Source organism: Oryza sativa, chromosome 12 (assembly GCF_034140825.1).
Source record: "Oryza sativa Japonica Group chromosome 12, ASM3414082v1".
NCBI lineage: Eukaryota > Viridiplantae > Streptophyta > Magnoliopsida > Poales > Poaceae > Oryza > Oryza sativa.
In genome coordinates this window covers 18,578,047-18,593,973 of record NC_089046.1, presented here as the reverse complement: position 1 = coordinate 18,593,973, position 15,927 = coordinate 18,578,047, and the positions used below count along the sequence as shown (strand labels likewise).

General features: G+C 40.9%; 1 protein-coding gene across 1 annotated transcript; it reads right to left on the bottom strand.

Moving 5' to 3' along the window:
- Nucleotides 1–5,843: 5,843 nt before the first annotated feature.
- LOC4352234 (calcium-dependent protein kinase 27-like) lies at nucleotides 5,844–9,183 on the bottom strand. Its single transcript, XM_015763764.3, has 7 exons — nucleotides 8,070–9,183; nucleotides 7,835–7,978; nucleotides 7,583–7,735; nucleotides 7,392–7,507; nucleotides 7,141–7,308; nucleotides 6,205–6,429; nucleotides 5,844–6,081 (listed from the first exon to the last, which is right to left on the bottom strand). The coding sequence occupies exons 1-7, from the start codon at nucleotides 8,980–8,982 to the stop codon at nucleotides 5,962–5,964; spliced, it is 1,839 nt and encodes a 612-aa protein (XP_015619250.2). The 5' UTR covers nucleotides 8,983–9,183; the 3' UTR covers nucleotides 5,844–5,961.
- Nucleotides 9,184–15,927: the final 6,744 nt, after the last annotated feature.

Sequence of the window (15,927 nt, the reverse complement as noted above, 5' to 3'; positions counted from 1 at the left end):
GGCAAGCGGCGGAGGCCGCTCCTCCTCAGCTGACTCGGCAGCCACATGCGCATTCCAATCGAGGCCGTCGTCTCCATCATTTCCGTTGCATATCGTTGTCGCATGATGAGAGTTGCAGGTACCGGAGGCGAGAACCTGCGCTGGTCCTCAATGGCCAGGTTCTGCTACACCCCTGCCATCTAGAACTTGGCCAACAAATATGGCCGCAGCTATGTCTACCATAGCATGTCGTCCCACCACGGTTTTTAATCGATCCCCATCACCAATGCCTCTCTCCCGATGAGACAACGAGGCGGATCAATCAAGCAAGCAAGCGTAGGGGAATAGACGAAGGAGGAGGAGAAGAGCGGCGGGGTGACAGTGTGCCTACCCGGCCGGTCCAGTAGCAATGGGAGGGAGAAGAGAGAGGCTGGGGAATGGGATTCAGGAAGAGAAGCAGAGAGAGAGAGGTGAGAGAGGAGAGGGGTAGAGAGGGTACAGAGTGTCACATATGGCCCCACCTATTTTATTTTTTTTAAATGCAGACTGGACTACCATGTAGGACTAAAACTACTCCAGGTTGAGTTTTTTTTTTTGGGGGGGGTAATTCATCTTTTATTAATAATTGAGGGTGAAAGATGTCTGGTTTCGGGTTTATGGGGTAATTCGGTCGACCGTAATAGTTAGGGGGTAACTTGTACTTTTCCTATTTCAAATAATTTTACATCATATTCTAGGTGTCAAATAACACTTGATGACTATATAATGCTAACTTAAAGCTCTATATGTAAAATAATTGAAAACAACACAATTTAGTTGTGTATTTTTAAGCAGATATGATTTAGTTTTAATATGTCTGAGATTAAGATTCTCATCTTTTTTTTAATTTTTAGAACTATTTCAATAGTATATGATAAGTGGGCAACATAAATGTTACATAAATGTAAAAAATAATTATGAAAAATATTTCAAGCCAGTGATCTTGCTATAATATAACCATTTAGTCCATCATAGGATTTATGGTCATATATGTATGTTTTTCTCTTTGTCAAATAGTTTTGATAACAAATGAACAATCAATTAACATGCGCAATAAACTACTCATGATATTTTTTTTTATAGTTGAGGAATTCCAACTTATCAGACATAATTTGATGAATGTATGTCATGCACTCTATTGATGTGACTATGAATTATACTTCAATCAATTAGTTATTATAAATAAGTTTGGGAAAATAGATTCATTCTCTAAATTAATTAGTAAAGGTATCTTATGTGATTATGAAAGGCGTTGAAAAATAAGATATGCAAAATTATATATATTTGTCAAAATATAACCAACAATATGGTCCTTTGGAGATTTTATCGTGGTAGTATTTTAAAAAACACTTTATTCAGGTAAGAAAATCACATATAGTACAAATAGAAATAAAAAAACTCCATTATTCCATTATTGTTTTATTATCGTGACACATGTTGTTCTCATAAAGTCATGTCATTGTCATAAATTTAGGGTTGTATGGTTTCATGTAATATGTCATAACCAGATATTAACTAAAACATGTTTAAAATAGAGTGAAGATCTATTTTGAAAATATAATCTAAATGTAAACATTTATAATAAAAAAAGTTAAGCAACATTAAATAAGTGTCTACGCATATGCGCGGGCTATTTATATACTAAAAGTCCATTAAACTTCCTACAAACGCTCTCAAGCCGCCACGTGGCGCTCTAATAAATTAAAGAAAATCCTAGAAATTATAAGAAAAAAAAGCAAAACATCCACCCCTTGATTTTCACTTAAATTGGTGGGTCCAATATTATACACCATTAGATGAAATTGATCATAAAACAAACCAAATAGTGTGGGGTCCCACCTCTCCTCCTCCTACCGCGCATGTGTGGGTATACGTACGTAACATGTACGTACGCTTCCTTCCCTTCCTCTTTTTTTTTCCTTTTTTTCTTCTTTTTCCCATTTATATAATGGATATTTTTTAAATCACCATAATTTTACAAACAAACAAATTTACCATCATACAACTCACATGTAACTAAATTAGCTCTACAATTTTTGAAATAAAATTTACACCATTATATGTTACCATTAAATTAATAATGTAATATAATTTCCACTTAAACATATGTACTCATTATTTTATACTATTATTTTCAAATAATGCACTATTTTAAAATAAAGTTTACACATCTATATTGCGTACCTATCAAATAAACAATTTAAGATCTATATTAACTGATTTATACGTACACTTAAACTGATGGACCCACTATATAAATCATTGAAACTATTTTTATTACATTGGACTATTATTCTCAAATAATGCATTCTTTCAAAATAAAGTCTACAACATTATATACTATATACTGTGTACCCATTAAATTAACAATTTAAAATCTATACTCACTAATATGCACTTACACTAGAACCACTAGACCCATTATTTAAATCATTTGATATATTATTTGCTAATAAATAAAGTATCCGAAATCATCTTTTTGGCCCGCTGCACAATGCACGTCTGCACCTTTGCCTTTTGCACGTGTGTAAAGCGTCGTGTCTGAGGCATCTAAGGTGATCACGACTGCCGCAGCACTACCGCTATGCCACATATCAAATCATATATGGAGATGATTAATTTTGTTAATAACATGGAAAGAAAATTAAAGGTATGATGTAGCGAGAGAAGAATTAAACACTGTGGGTTGTGTTTTTTCTAACATTTAGCTCTGTTTAAGCTGAAATCGAGAGTTGATTACAGAATAATTATAATGTATCGTGTTATGTCGTATTTGGATTTTGTACTATTTATTCATATAGGTGAAAGAAATCATTATATTATAAATCTGAGCACTATATTAACGAATATCAAGAGAACTCTTACAAAAACAAGGGTGTTATAAGGGAGTTTAAGACCCTCTTTTTTTCTAGATTACATAGTTGGATTTTTGTTTGCACGCTTTCCAAGTTTCTAAATGGTGCCTTTTTTAAACCACATTTTAACTTTTTAGAAGTCAATTTATTTGTTTATACCCTCAAATAGCTACAACATAAATCAGATAATTCATCAATTTCAGCTGTCCTAAACCTTAAATAGTACGTATTTTTTTTTCATGCGAGTGATGGTAATCTGTAAATTGGGAATCAACGGATAATCAAAGTCGTAAGATGAATATGTAAGAGCTACTATAAACAACTGTAAATAGGTATCAAAATTAATTGCTATTAATTAGACATCTAATGGCTTGCTAGCCACACAATTAATTTCTCTCTACATGCATATAAACATGCAGGAAGCTGGAACAAATATTACCATGTGCCCCATACATATATATTAAGCTACATGCATATAAACATGCAGGAAGCTGGAACAAATATTACCATGTGCCCCATACATATATATTAAGCGGTTAATATTTTAATTACATGTGTTAAGTCCTTTAAAATTTATTAAAATGCTCTCAAGCTGCCACGTGGTGCTCTAATAAATTAGAGCAAATATTAGAAATTCTAAAAAAAACAGCAAAGTATCCACTGCTTAATTTTCACTTAAATCGGGACATCCAATATTATAAACTGTTAGATTAAATTGATCTTAGAACAAACTAAATACTACAAGATCCCACCTCTCGTCCCATGGCATAGGTATGCACCTACGTACGTGGGTACGTACGCTTCCTCTCCCTTTTTTCATTTTTCCCTTTCTTCTTTTTTTCCATGCATACCCTTCTCTCTTTTTCTTACTATATCATGCGCCTTTATGAGACTATTTAATCACAAGAATTTTGAGTATCTTGCTCTCGCAATTTTTATTTGTGGCTATACTACGCGGTATGCATATAGATGGACTATATGATAATTAACTAGCAATAGTTTCTTATTTACTCGAGAAAAAAAATGATTCAAAAGTCGTAAGTACTTAATCCTTCTCTTACTCAAAAGTTTATGAATGGTTTTTAAGATACCTTAAGAAAAATAGAACCCTTAAATTATTATAAAATAACATTATCCGAACTTTAGTTTGCACTTAATCTATGAGACAAAATTTTTGAACAAACAATAATCTTATCTTTTAATAATATAAGTGCCCACGCATGCGCGTGGGCCACCTTCCTAGTTATATACTAAAAGTTCATTAAACTTTCTACAAACGCTCATATATCACCACATGGCACTCTACAAACGCTTCTAAGCTGCCATGTGGTAAAGAAACATCTAACTCTTGATTATCATTTAAATTAGTGGGCCCATCTTTTTTTTTACCATTACAATAGATGTAGCAAAAAAAAGTAATCCACCCATCCTAATCTAACTCTAAATTGGACCCTCACTCTATTCGTGCGGATGCATATACATACGTACTCTGTACGCTCCTATTCCCAATTCTCTTTTCATTCTATTATCTATTTATCTCTCCTATTTTCCTTCTTCTAATAGAAAGCAAAATTTACGTCAAAAACATTTAGGCAACTATAGCATTTAAATCATAAAAGTATTCTAATATGCTTATGTTGTTAGATTATTTACATAGTAACTAAATCATACATATATGATTTGATCACACTATAAAAAGACACATAGAGATCGGTGTTGTAGGTGCTGGAAGTGATAAAACCGGCACCTATATATCATTTCCGACCTCTGCGGGATGAAAATAAAAAAAAGACTATACCTTTAATAGACTGTAGGTGTCGGTTTTCTATAATATAGGTGTCTTTTTTTTAACAAAAACTAACACCTTTAATTTACTATGAGTGTCGGTTAATTAAAAACCGACACTCGGTTTTTAAAAAACCGACACTAAAGAGTCGAGCCGAGCTGACCGGTGGTCTCTATCGCGCGGATAAGACCGAGAGTCTCTCGCTCTCCCCCCTCTCTCTCTCTCTCTCTATCTCTCGCTCTCTCTGTCGCGCGCATTCTTCTTTCTCTCTCACACACACGAACACAGTCTACGATTCATGCCCGCGCGAATGCGTGGGCTATCTTCCTTGTTTTCTTAATAGCGGGTACATATTTACAGTAAGTATATGTATATATATTTTTTCTCCAAGTGTGGACTCTTGTTGTGAGCCAGTTCTCTTAAGATCTGCATTCAGCCACCCACCCAGCTGCCTTCCTCACTATATATAGCCTATACTGCTTCTCCCGGGAAGAATTGCACACAAATACACAATGCACACACACAGACACACTCTCGTTAGCTTACCATTGATGAATTAATACTTCTGTCTCATACTCAGACAGATGATACAGAGTTATACTGAGTATGGAAGGCATTGGGAGTATGGAAGTCGCCAACACGTGAAGTCAGAGTACTATAGATATCTAGAAACTTATCCCTATATGATATGTAATCTCAAAAGGTAAGGTAATGCGTACGGAGATGATACGAATAAGATTAGAGGTGAGAGTCACCTCTACCTCAACAATATTTACCAGCCTTGTGCCTAGGCTTCCATGTGGTTAGGGGTCGATAGTAGAGCTTCTGCTCACCATCCATGCCTGAAGAAGGGAACAGTGGACCTAGTCCAACAACCAATGTGGTTAATTTCCCCCACAAAATCTGTAAAAAGTGAAACTTTGTTGCAACTTTCATGGAAGATAGGCTCTCTTTGGCTTGTGGTTTGCTTGATGATTTGATTGCTACTTTCTTGTGCATATTAACTCATACACCTCAACTCTGCTATGCAATTGTTTTTGTTATGTTATCTGTATATCTCTGTGTTGCCTCAAAAGGACAAAGGGAATTGTTAGCATTTCAAATGTTCAGGCAGAAAACAACATTTTTATCTGCTTGAACGTGGGGTGATGGATGTTTTTGCAAGACACCAACCGGCAAGAAAATAAGCTTGAAATCTTCAGTTAACAAAACTCCTATTCCTTTACATTTACAACACGTATGCACAACAACATTTCCCATAGAAAGGGGTATACCAATATACAATATAACACTACAACATTGTCAGCTATGTGACTTCAAGGCATCCCTAAAACCGCTAAAATTATGACCGCCTTTCTTCCCGAACCCTGTTGTTGTTTTCTGCATCATCGCGACAAACTCGTTGTAATCTATACGCCCATCCTGCAGGAAAAAGAATAGCACAAAACACATCAGATTTACTGATGGAAGATAATCTTTCATGGTTAGAGTTGCCAACCCTAATAGCAGCGCAAAATTGTAGGATTGGTTCTTGGATGATCTTACATTGTCCTGATCTACTTCGCCTATCATGTCTTCGAGTCGAACATCCTCGATACCAAACTCATCGCAGGCTTGCTGGAGCTCATCAGATGTGATGTATCCACTGCCATCTTTGTCGAAGTATTGGAAGGCGGCATATAGATGATCTTCCCTTTCAACTTTGTTGAGGTGTAGAGTGGCAGCTATGAATTCTCCATAATCTATGGTGCCACTATTGTCGATATCAGCCTACATAAAGAACATGATAAACGTTTTGTTATGCACTTGCCACAATTAGTTGCACATTGATGAATTCAGTTCAGTCTTTACCAGTTAACACTTTGTCAATAAGTAAACAGGCAAAGAAGAACAAAAGAACATGTGACTAAACTATTTGGTTAAAGAATTCGATTTCCCTTGTTCTTAATCGTTGTTATGCCGAGCTACATGGACTGGGACAATGTTCTATGCAACTCCTTTGACTATCAACAGAAAACAATCAAGTCAGTGTGCTTCCTTCATGTCACATTATATCTGAAGATCTGAAAAATAATAAGAAGATCTGAAGAACTAGAGTCTAAAATGTAACTTCTGTGCCATTCCAATCTAGAAGTTAAATGTAACTAATTACTACTCCCTCCGTTTCTAAATATTTTACACCGTTGACTTTTTAGCACATGTTTGACCGTTCGTCTTATTCAAAAACTTTTGTGAAATATGTAAAACTATATGTATACATAAAAATATATTTAACAATGAATCAAATGATAGAAAAAAAATTAATAATTACTTAAAGTTTTCAAATAAGACAAACGATCAAACATATTTAAAAAAGTTAACAACGTCAAATATTTAAAAACGGAGGGAGTAATTTGCAAATAATAGTTTTAGAAAACATCTTTACCAACCAAGATCTCCAAGTGAATATGATTAGCAGAGGGGTTTAGAGCACAAACTTACAGCCTGCATGAGCTGATAAATTTCAGACTCCTTCATGTTGGCACCCACTCTCTCCAACCCGGCCTTGAGCTCCTCGTAGTTGATCTGCCCGCTGTTGTCCGTGTCCATCATCTTGAACATCTCCTTCAACCCGGCGATCTCCTCCTCCGACAAGTTCTCCGCGATCACCTGCGCAATCGATCGCCCAATCAATGTCACACACCATCACCATGAACAAATCTCAATTTCCACAATGCAAGACAGGTGCTCACTCTCAATGCCATCTTCTTGAGCTTGTTCATGGCCGAGAACTGCCTCAGCCGCGACAGCACCGCCGAGTCCAGCGGCTTGTCCGGCGCCGACCCGCTCATCTGCAGCCATGGATGGCCTGCGAGAAAAGAACAGCAGTGTCAGTGTTGCAGGAAGCAGCCATGGCGGATTGCCAAGAGAGTGGTGAGCTCACATAGGACTTCGTGCGCGGTGAGCCGCTTCTTGGGGTCCCGGACGAGCACCTTGCGGAGGAGGTCCTTGGCGCCATCCGACACGTTCGGCCATGGGTCCGACTCGAAGTCCAGCGTCCCGTGCAGCACCTGCTCGAATATCCCCTGCTCCGTCTCTGCGAAGACGACGACGGCGATGTCGCCGGCGGCGGCGAGAAATTTGTTCAGCATTCGAGGTCGAAATTTGTTCGTCAATGGCGGCGTCGCCTACCTACCTGCCCAGAACGGCGGCACGCCGCAGAGGAGGATGTAGATGATGACGCCGGCGCTCCACACGTCGGCCTCCTGCCCGTAGCTCTTCTTCAGCACCTCCGGCGCCACGTAGTACGGGCTCCCCACCACGTCGGTGAACACCTCGCCTGCAGTGCAAAGCCACGCAGATCGATCGAGCTCCTCACGACGGCGACAATGGCGGCGACGACCATGGTGCGTGACCGGTTGTTTGTTTACCTGGGCGGAAAAACATGGAGAGGCCGAAGTCGATGGTCTTGAGCGGCGCGTCCTCCTCGTTGCCGACGAACAGGAAGTTCTCGGGCTTGAGGTCGCGGTGCATGACGCCGAGCGAGTGGCACGACTCGACGACGGCGACGATGACGCGGGCGAGCCCGGCCGCCTGCCGCTCCGTGTAGTGCCCCTTGCGCACGATCCGGTCGAACAGCTCGCCGCCGGCGCAGAGCTCCATGACGACGTGCACCGCCACGGCGTCCTCGTAGGCGCCGCGGATGGAGATGATGTTGGGGTGGCCGGCGAGGTGGTGCATGATCTGGATCTCGCGGCGGACGTCCTCCACGTCCTCGTCGGTGAGTAGCTTCCGCTTGGCGATCGACTTGCACGCGTACTCGCCGCCGTTCGCCTTGTCGACGCACAGGTACGTCGTCCCGAACTGGCCCTGACCGAGTTTGCGCCCCAGGCTGTATTTGTCCTTGAGATTCTCCGTCTTTCGCCGGAGCACCGACTCCACCTGCAGGCCGGCGCTGGAGATGCGCTTGATGTGCGCCGGCTTCTTGGCGCGCGACTGCTGCCGCTGCTGCGGCGGCGGAGGCTGCTGGGTGGTGTTCGACGACGCGGGCGGTGGCGGCGAGGGCTGCTCCTGCGGTGGCGGCGGCTGCGACGGCGCCGCGGGCTGCGGTTCGGGCTGCGGCTGCGGTGGCGGCGGCTCGGAGATGACGACGGGTACGGGCGGGGCGGTCTGGGTGGGCGGCGGCGGCTTGGAGGAGGGGGCGGAGGGGAGCACGACGGGGATGGAGCGGGAGGTGGTGGTGGGCTGCGACGGGGAGGACGGCGCGGCGTGGCGCGGCCGCAGGATGCCGAGGAGGCCGTTCTTGGCGAAGTTGCGGCGCGGGCCGATGCAGACGTTGCCCATCAGGGGCGGTGCCGCGGCCCCGGCGGCAATGGCGGCGTACGGCGGCGGTCAGGATCACCTTCTCTTCACACAACACCGCTCGTCGTCGTCGTAGTCGTCTTCTCCTGCGGCGGCGGCGGCGGAACGGGGCGCGTTCCGCCGGGAAGCGAGCGATGATGTGCGGTGGTGGCGAAGGCGCGGCGGGGGAGGAAGGATGGGTGGAGACGAGACGATCGGGGGAAGCTAAAAATGGAGAGGAAATGGAAGAGAAACGGAGAGGGAGAGGCAACAGCGGCGGCGTGCCAAATTTGGCGGGAAACAGCGGGAGGGCCGCGGTTGGGTGGCGGGACTCGGCGCGGGAGCTCAACTGTGTGAGCGTGACAGCGCGCGGGAAATTGGTTGATTGGTTGCGTGGGACGTTTTTGTGCCCGTGTCCTCAATTTAAATTTTAAAAAACGGAAATTTTCGATAACATGAACAGCTTTGCTATTTTCGAAACATTTTAAGCTATCAGACGAGGGGGGCCTACTGGGCGTCGCCCAGCGATCGGATCTGCCCCCCCCCCCCTCTCCCATTCCTCCTCCCCTTCTCTTCCTATTACAGTACACAAAAAGAATTAAAAAAAAAGTTAGAAAAATTTATGTATAAAAAATTCAAATTCAAATTTAAATTTGAATCGGGTATATAAACTTTTGACTTATAAACTTTGGATCTATAAACTTTAGGTGTATAAAATTTAGATGTATAGAAATACTATATGTAGAAAATATTTGAATTCAAATTCAAATTTGAATCGAGTATATAAACTTTAGGTGTATAAACTTTAGATGTACAGAAATACTATATATAAAAAATATTTGAATTCAAATTCAAATTTGAATCGGATATATAAACTTTTGACTTATAGACTTTTGGTCTCTAAACTTTAGATGTGTAAACTTGAGGTGTAAAAACTTTAGGTGCATAAATTTACTAAAATAGGAAAGTAATACGGTGCCAAAAAAGGAAACCAGGTGGAGGGAGGGAGGGGGAGGAGGGGGGGATCGATCGCCCTCGCCCAGTAGCATTTCCGATCAGTCGATTCTTTTTTCCCAGTAGATCTTGTGCAAGTTACGTGCGTATTATCAGGCTATGACCCTGTTTAGATGAGACTAAAACTTTTAAGTCCCTATCACATCGGAGTTTTGGACACCAATTATAAATATTAAAAGTAGACTATTAATAAAACCCATCCATAATCTTGAACTAATTCGCGAGATGAATCTATTGAGCCTAATTAATCTATGATTAGCCTATGTGATGCTAGAGTAAACATTTTCTAATTATGGATTAATTAGGTTTTAAAAATTTGTCTCATGAATTAGCTTTCATTTATGTAATTAGTTTTGTAAGTAGTCTATATTTAATACTTTAAATTAGTATATAAATATAAAGACTAAAGTTAAGTCCCTGATCCAAACACCACCTATGTGACGTGCACATTTGGGCAACAGGCTAATGGCGCTCAGTTAACCCGCTGCTTCCTCTCCCCAATTTCCTTTTTTTTCACTGTGGGTAGCGTGCAGGGAGGCCGCTACTAAGTGCAATTTTAAATTTAGTTAAAATTGGATATATGCAACTTCAACTTAAATATGTGCAACCTTCAAGACTACTACTGTTTTTTATTATCAGTACTATAAATTGAGTACAGATCTCTTTGTCATTTGAACTATACTATCACTATCAAGAAGTTACACGTGTGCTAGCATTGTGATTTTATTGGATCTCCCTAGGGATGATCACAGGCCGGGTTGGGCATGGGCAGAGCAAAACCATGCTCGACCCAAGGCCCGGTAATATGCAATTGGGTTAGTAGGCAAAACTTCGTGCCTATGCACATACCTAGCGGGCACACGCATGCCCAGTGGATACCGGGTAAGGACCTAGCACCGTCACTCAAAGAGTAGTCTGCGTCGCCGCCTATTGTCCTTGGCCGCCGTCACTATTGCCTGTCGTTGCCTGTCTGAACTGTCATCACCGTCGTCACCTTGAGCCGCTGTCGTCTACGTCGTGCTAAGCCACAACTGCTGATGGCCAACGATGCCATCCTGCATCGTCGCTTCCTACGTCACCTACACGAGCCACCGCCGTTCTTGCGTACCCACGCCGACATCATGTGTAGCCACTCCCTACCTGTCTCCATTGCCCGCCCATACCACCGCCGTCGGTGTGGGGATTGGGGTAGGAGAGGGGTGTTGGGAATTAGGTTAGGGTTTCTATTAGTTGATATTTTCAAATTTTCTCTGTTGAGTATATATATGTCATTGGTTAATGGGCCAAATAGGCCAAGAGGATGGGATATGAGATTTAAGAGATGGACCAAATTTAGCTAATGCATAGGTACCAGGTCAAGCATGGGTTACTGGTGGATAAAAAATACACGGTTGTTGCCTGCTACATTCTCAGGTGAGCAAAATATTACTCCCATACCAGTGCCCATCGGGTCGGGCACCCGCGGATACCTACACTCATGGTCAAAATTGCCGTCCCCAGATCTCGTCCATGGCTATCCCTTATGTTTTGTCTCATTACAATGCAGATTACATGAGTGCAGATGGCCCATACAAGATGTCCATAAATTTCAATCCATTTTAGTACAAAAGAGAAAAAACGGCCCACAATAATGATCAAAATCCGACCCAACTTACACGCCTTAGCAAAACAAATGCCTTTGAGACGTCATCACAAGTGGTCCACAAGATAAGACCAAAATACAAATGCCAGGTGGCCCAAAAGGCCGAAACGCGCACAACAAGCCGGACCCAAGTTAACAAGCAAACCAAACATACAACAAACCCATTAGCAGTCTTTTACGGCCATCGTTGTTTGCAAAAAAAAAGACAGCCATTGCCAAATTTTTAATTTAGAATTTTATTTTGAAGTTGATTTCAAGGTACTTTCAATGTACTTCTTTTTTACACGGACTTTTAAGTTATTAACACATATATAAAAGTTCTATTCATAAAATTTATTTTGTCTGTCGTTGATACGCCGTTACGGTTTATAATCAACCGAGGCCTACGAGGCTTGTTTTTGCTGGCTTTTTCCTTCGCCCTTGCCGTTGGATGAAGATATGATGGCACACGTAATAAAAATAATTCAGTTAGCATCAATACTACAAGATAACTAAATTTGGTATCGGTCTTACTGGTTACACCCAAATTTAGTACCTATGAACGAAATAGGGAAAAATTGCCAAAGTTTTGAAAGTGTCAGGTTTCCTTCACAGGACCGGTCAGACCGCAGGTACGTGGGCGGTCTGACCGGCTAGTAGGGCCGGTCTGACCTCAGGTATGTGGGCGGTCTGACCGTCAGGGTCGAGTCCGAGTCTGTTTTCATCGGGTCGCGGGTTTCCTTGCTCGGGAAGGCTATGTTTCGTGTTTACTTTGGTTTATATCCTGAGTTAGACATGGATAAGGGTCTGTAGAGGGCAAGACCAACCCTTATTTAAGGGACAAGGCCGGTTCATTGTAATCCCCCGAATACAATTTACTTGAATCGTTCTTTTACTATATTTTCTATTTTACCCTAGTTTTAGTCCATCTTTGTCAGTTTGCGCCGTAAACTGTCTGCCACCGCTGCGAGAGTGCGACACCTCTTTGTAGGTTTGTCCTGAAAACCTTCCGTTTTGCCCACGAGACAGGTAGTTATCTTCATATTTGATCTCTAAATCGGCTCCACTAGGCGGTTTAGCTAATTTTCTACAAAACCCATCTTGATTTGGCCTTTTGGCTAGATCGAGGTGGTTGGCAACTCTATATCACCGTAAAGCGTTTAGGTGCTGCGATCGTGCTTGTCAACTTGTCACACAAAGTTGTGAACACTTACAACTGGCTTGGACAAGTGTTTGCCGAATCAGTACGAGAATAGTCAGATAACCCTGAACTTGCAAGCATACTTGAACAGTAATACATTTTTGGATTCTCATGTGTTTACTGAATACCTCTCATTCTCATGACACTCCAGTTTTCTTAAGATAATTCTGGCATGTGCTCCAACTATATATGCACACAAAAATATTGTGATGCTTGCACAGTTCCTCGATTTATCTTGTTCCATCCTCATCGTCTGATGTTTCTTTCATATCCTTTTATAGACGAGGATGAATTGTTATTAGTATGAAGTTTGATGGGTGTGTGTTTTCAGTGTGAAGTTATTCTTCATTAAATTTGTCAGGTTTATTGGTTGGACTGAATGTGAATGAGCATTTTTACAGGCACGTCAGCATCTGAATAAGATGTATCTGGTTGGTTAAATTTGTCTTCTCATATCTTTGGATTTTCCTAAAAAAACCGATATAAGAAATGACTATAGTATCTTTTTATGCAAATGTTGGATTTTATCCATTATCAAATCAAATGAGCAGCCTTATTTCTTCTTCCGGTCATGACACTAATGAAAATTTTGTTCATCTTGGAAAAAAGAATTTGGCATAATCCAAAGAAATCAAAATGGGAAAATTGGGTCACTCACCAAATGTTTTGACTAGTTTTGAAAGCTCAACTGTCTGCGCGTAACGCAATGGAAATTGGTTAATGCTTTGACTAGTTTTGATAGTAAATGTTTTAAAAGTTAATAAAGAAAGTCAAACGTCATATTTTTTTAACTGTAGGATGGAAACACAAGAACTAAGCCAATCAGAGGGGGGTGAATGGTTGGTATACCCAAAAACCAAAAACTTTTAGCGGAAATAAAAGTTACCCTCAAATTCGACGGAAGTCGGTCTGACCGAGATTGATCTGCCGGTCTGACCAAGTGGATGCTGTCGGTCTGACCGATATAGATCGATCGGTCGAACCGCCGAGATGCCTGCCACGCCTATCGCCGCCGCCGGTCGGACCGCCCGTATGCCACCGGTCTGACCGCTGGTATATTGCCGGTTAGACCGCTGAAACCCGGTGAACTCAAATCGAAGAACTCTTAAAGTGGATGACGACTTTATTGATTAACTCTGTGTTTACAAAGTGCACCAACAGCACTCCTTACAAAAATTTCGACTAAACTCGAAACCCTAACTCAAAACTCAACTCAATTGCTCTCAAAAGCGATACCAGGAAGCCTCACGCTCCCCCTCTATTTATATCCGAGGTAGGCAGCCTAAAGCCACGAATCAAACTCATACTAAGAGTCCTAAACACCTTAGGAAACCCTCTAGTATAAGAAAGAAACTTTACATAACCAATCGTATCAAATTTGGACTCCTTCCAAATTCGACTCCGCATCCCATACGCATATAATACCTCCATCGTATGCCATATGGAATCTCCATCAACCATGTGCATCAACTCTAGCCTAAGTATCCCGCATGATCTCTGACCACCACGGACGTCGTCTTATCCCCAAGCCGACTCCCGGTCCATCACCGCAAATACTCTCCCGAGGCATCGAGTCACCTACACATGAAATAAACAAAGAAACCATATTCTGAGACCAAGCTATCTCCAACTTGACTCATTAGTAGCAAACAACAGTATTACATACGTATAATATACATCTAGAAGCCATAATTATGAAATAATCACGGATATCCAAACAAACAACCAACACAGCGTCGGCCGGTCAGACCGTGCAATACATGCCGGTCTGACCGGCTACCAGAGCCCAGTCTGACCGGTCACATAAAATGACGAATCCTGCAATCACCTGTGAAATCCAATCATCTCCAAAATCACTTCGTGAATAAATTCCAAATATCAAAACTAATAATCTCCAATGCCCAATTGTTCATCACAGAATAATAATCAAAAACACCTTTGATTTTACAATCTGCCCCTTGATGAACACATTGGCAAACCCATAAAAAATGTTTTGGTGTTTGGAAAAAATAAAAAACAAAAATGGTAAAAAGCACACTTCGTACAAATGTACACATCGTGCTCAAAAATCCAAAAGAAAACTTCTCCCCCTTTTTGAAAGAAAGAAATTCCCAATTGAACCAAAAACAACATGCTCTTCTCAACAACTCCAAAACTCATCTCTTCTCAAAAATTTTCACCTTGCTTCACAAAAATTCATCTCTTCTCCCCCTTTTGACAATGATTTCATCAAGCATAGGAATTATGTTCAAGAGCTTAGCATACATATAGCATATCAAGTCATGATTTGCAATAAAAAGGAGATGAACCCATCTAGAACATAACAAACATGCATTAAAGTATAACCATGAACCAAATATTTTACAATTAAGCTTGGATCAACAATCAAAATTCATGATTTCATACGATTTATAATGCAACATCTTAACAAGCACATAGGTTGAAAAATAAACACTAAACACATATACCTATTGCATTTATCACTCTTTCTCAAATAACCTTTAGCACAAAATAACCAAGAGTATTTTTTGAACTTTTTTTTTCTTGAGCTTTTTTGCTCATATTTTTCTCTTGTATTCCGGGTACATCCCTGTTGTCAAGACTGTTTCCAGAGATTCGGCACCCATTATTTTGCTCACATAGAATACATCCTTGTCGTCAAGACTGTTTTCAAGGATTCGGTATTCATTTTTTTATATTTTTTATTCTCTTTTCACAATGAGCAATTAAAGCTATTTGAGGAATAACAAGTCAATAAAGCATATATATAGAGCATTTACAAATCAAACCATATGCTAGCATCAACATTGCATATTTGCTTAATTCAAGTATAAAATTTAAGTGTCATGCATCATCTCCCTTAAAAGCAAAAATCTAAATCTCATGAAAAGACTATAATACATACAAGCTATGCTAGAGACAAATAAACCTTCGAAGTATTGCTAGCATGCACAAGAAAATACCATATGTATAGAACAAAGCTCTCGTTTATCAATTTTTCTCATTGTCATATTATTGCTTGATAAAACTATGAGGTACAAACTCCCCCTCAAACCATGCCAAAAGAATGAATTATTCCCAATTCACCACGAAGAAAAGCAAATCGATTAGA

Coding starts and splice junctions, on each gene's coding strand:
- LOC4352234 (XM_015763764.3), bottom strand. CDS start 8,982: ATGGGCAACGTCTGCATCGGCCCGCGCCGCAACTTCGCCAAGAACGGC. Junction 6,430..7,140: donor TTTATCAGCTCATGCAGGCT/GTAAGTTTGTGC, acceptor TTCTTTATGTAG/GCTGATATCGACAATAGTGG. Junction 6,082..6,204: donor GCGAAGTAGATCAGGACAAT/GTAAGATCATCC, acceptor TTTTTCCTGCAG/GATGGGCGTATAGATTACAA.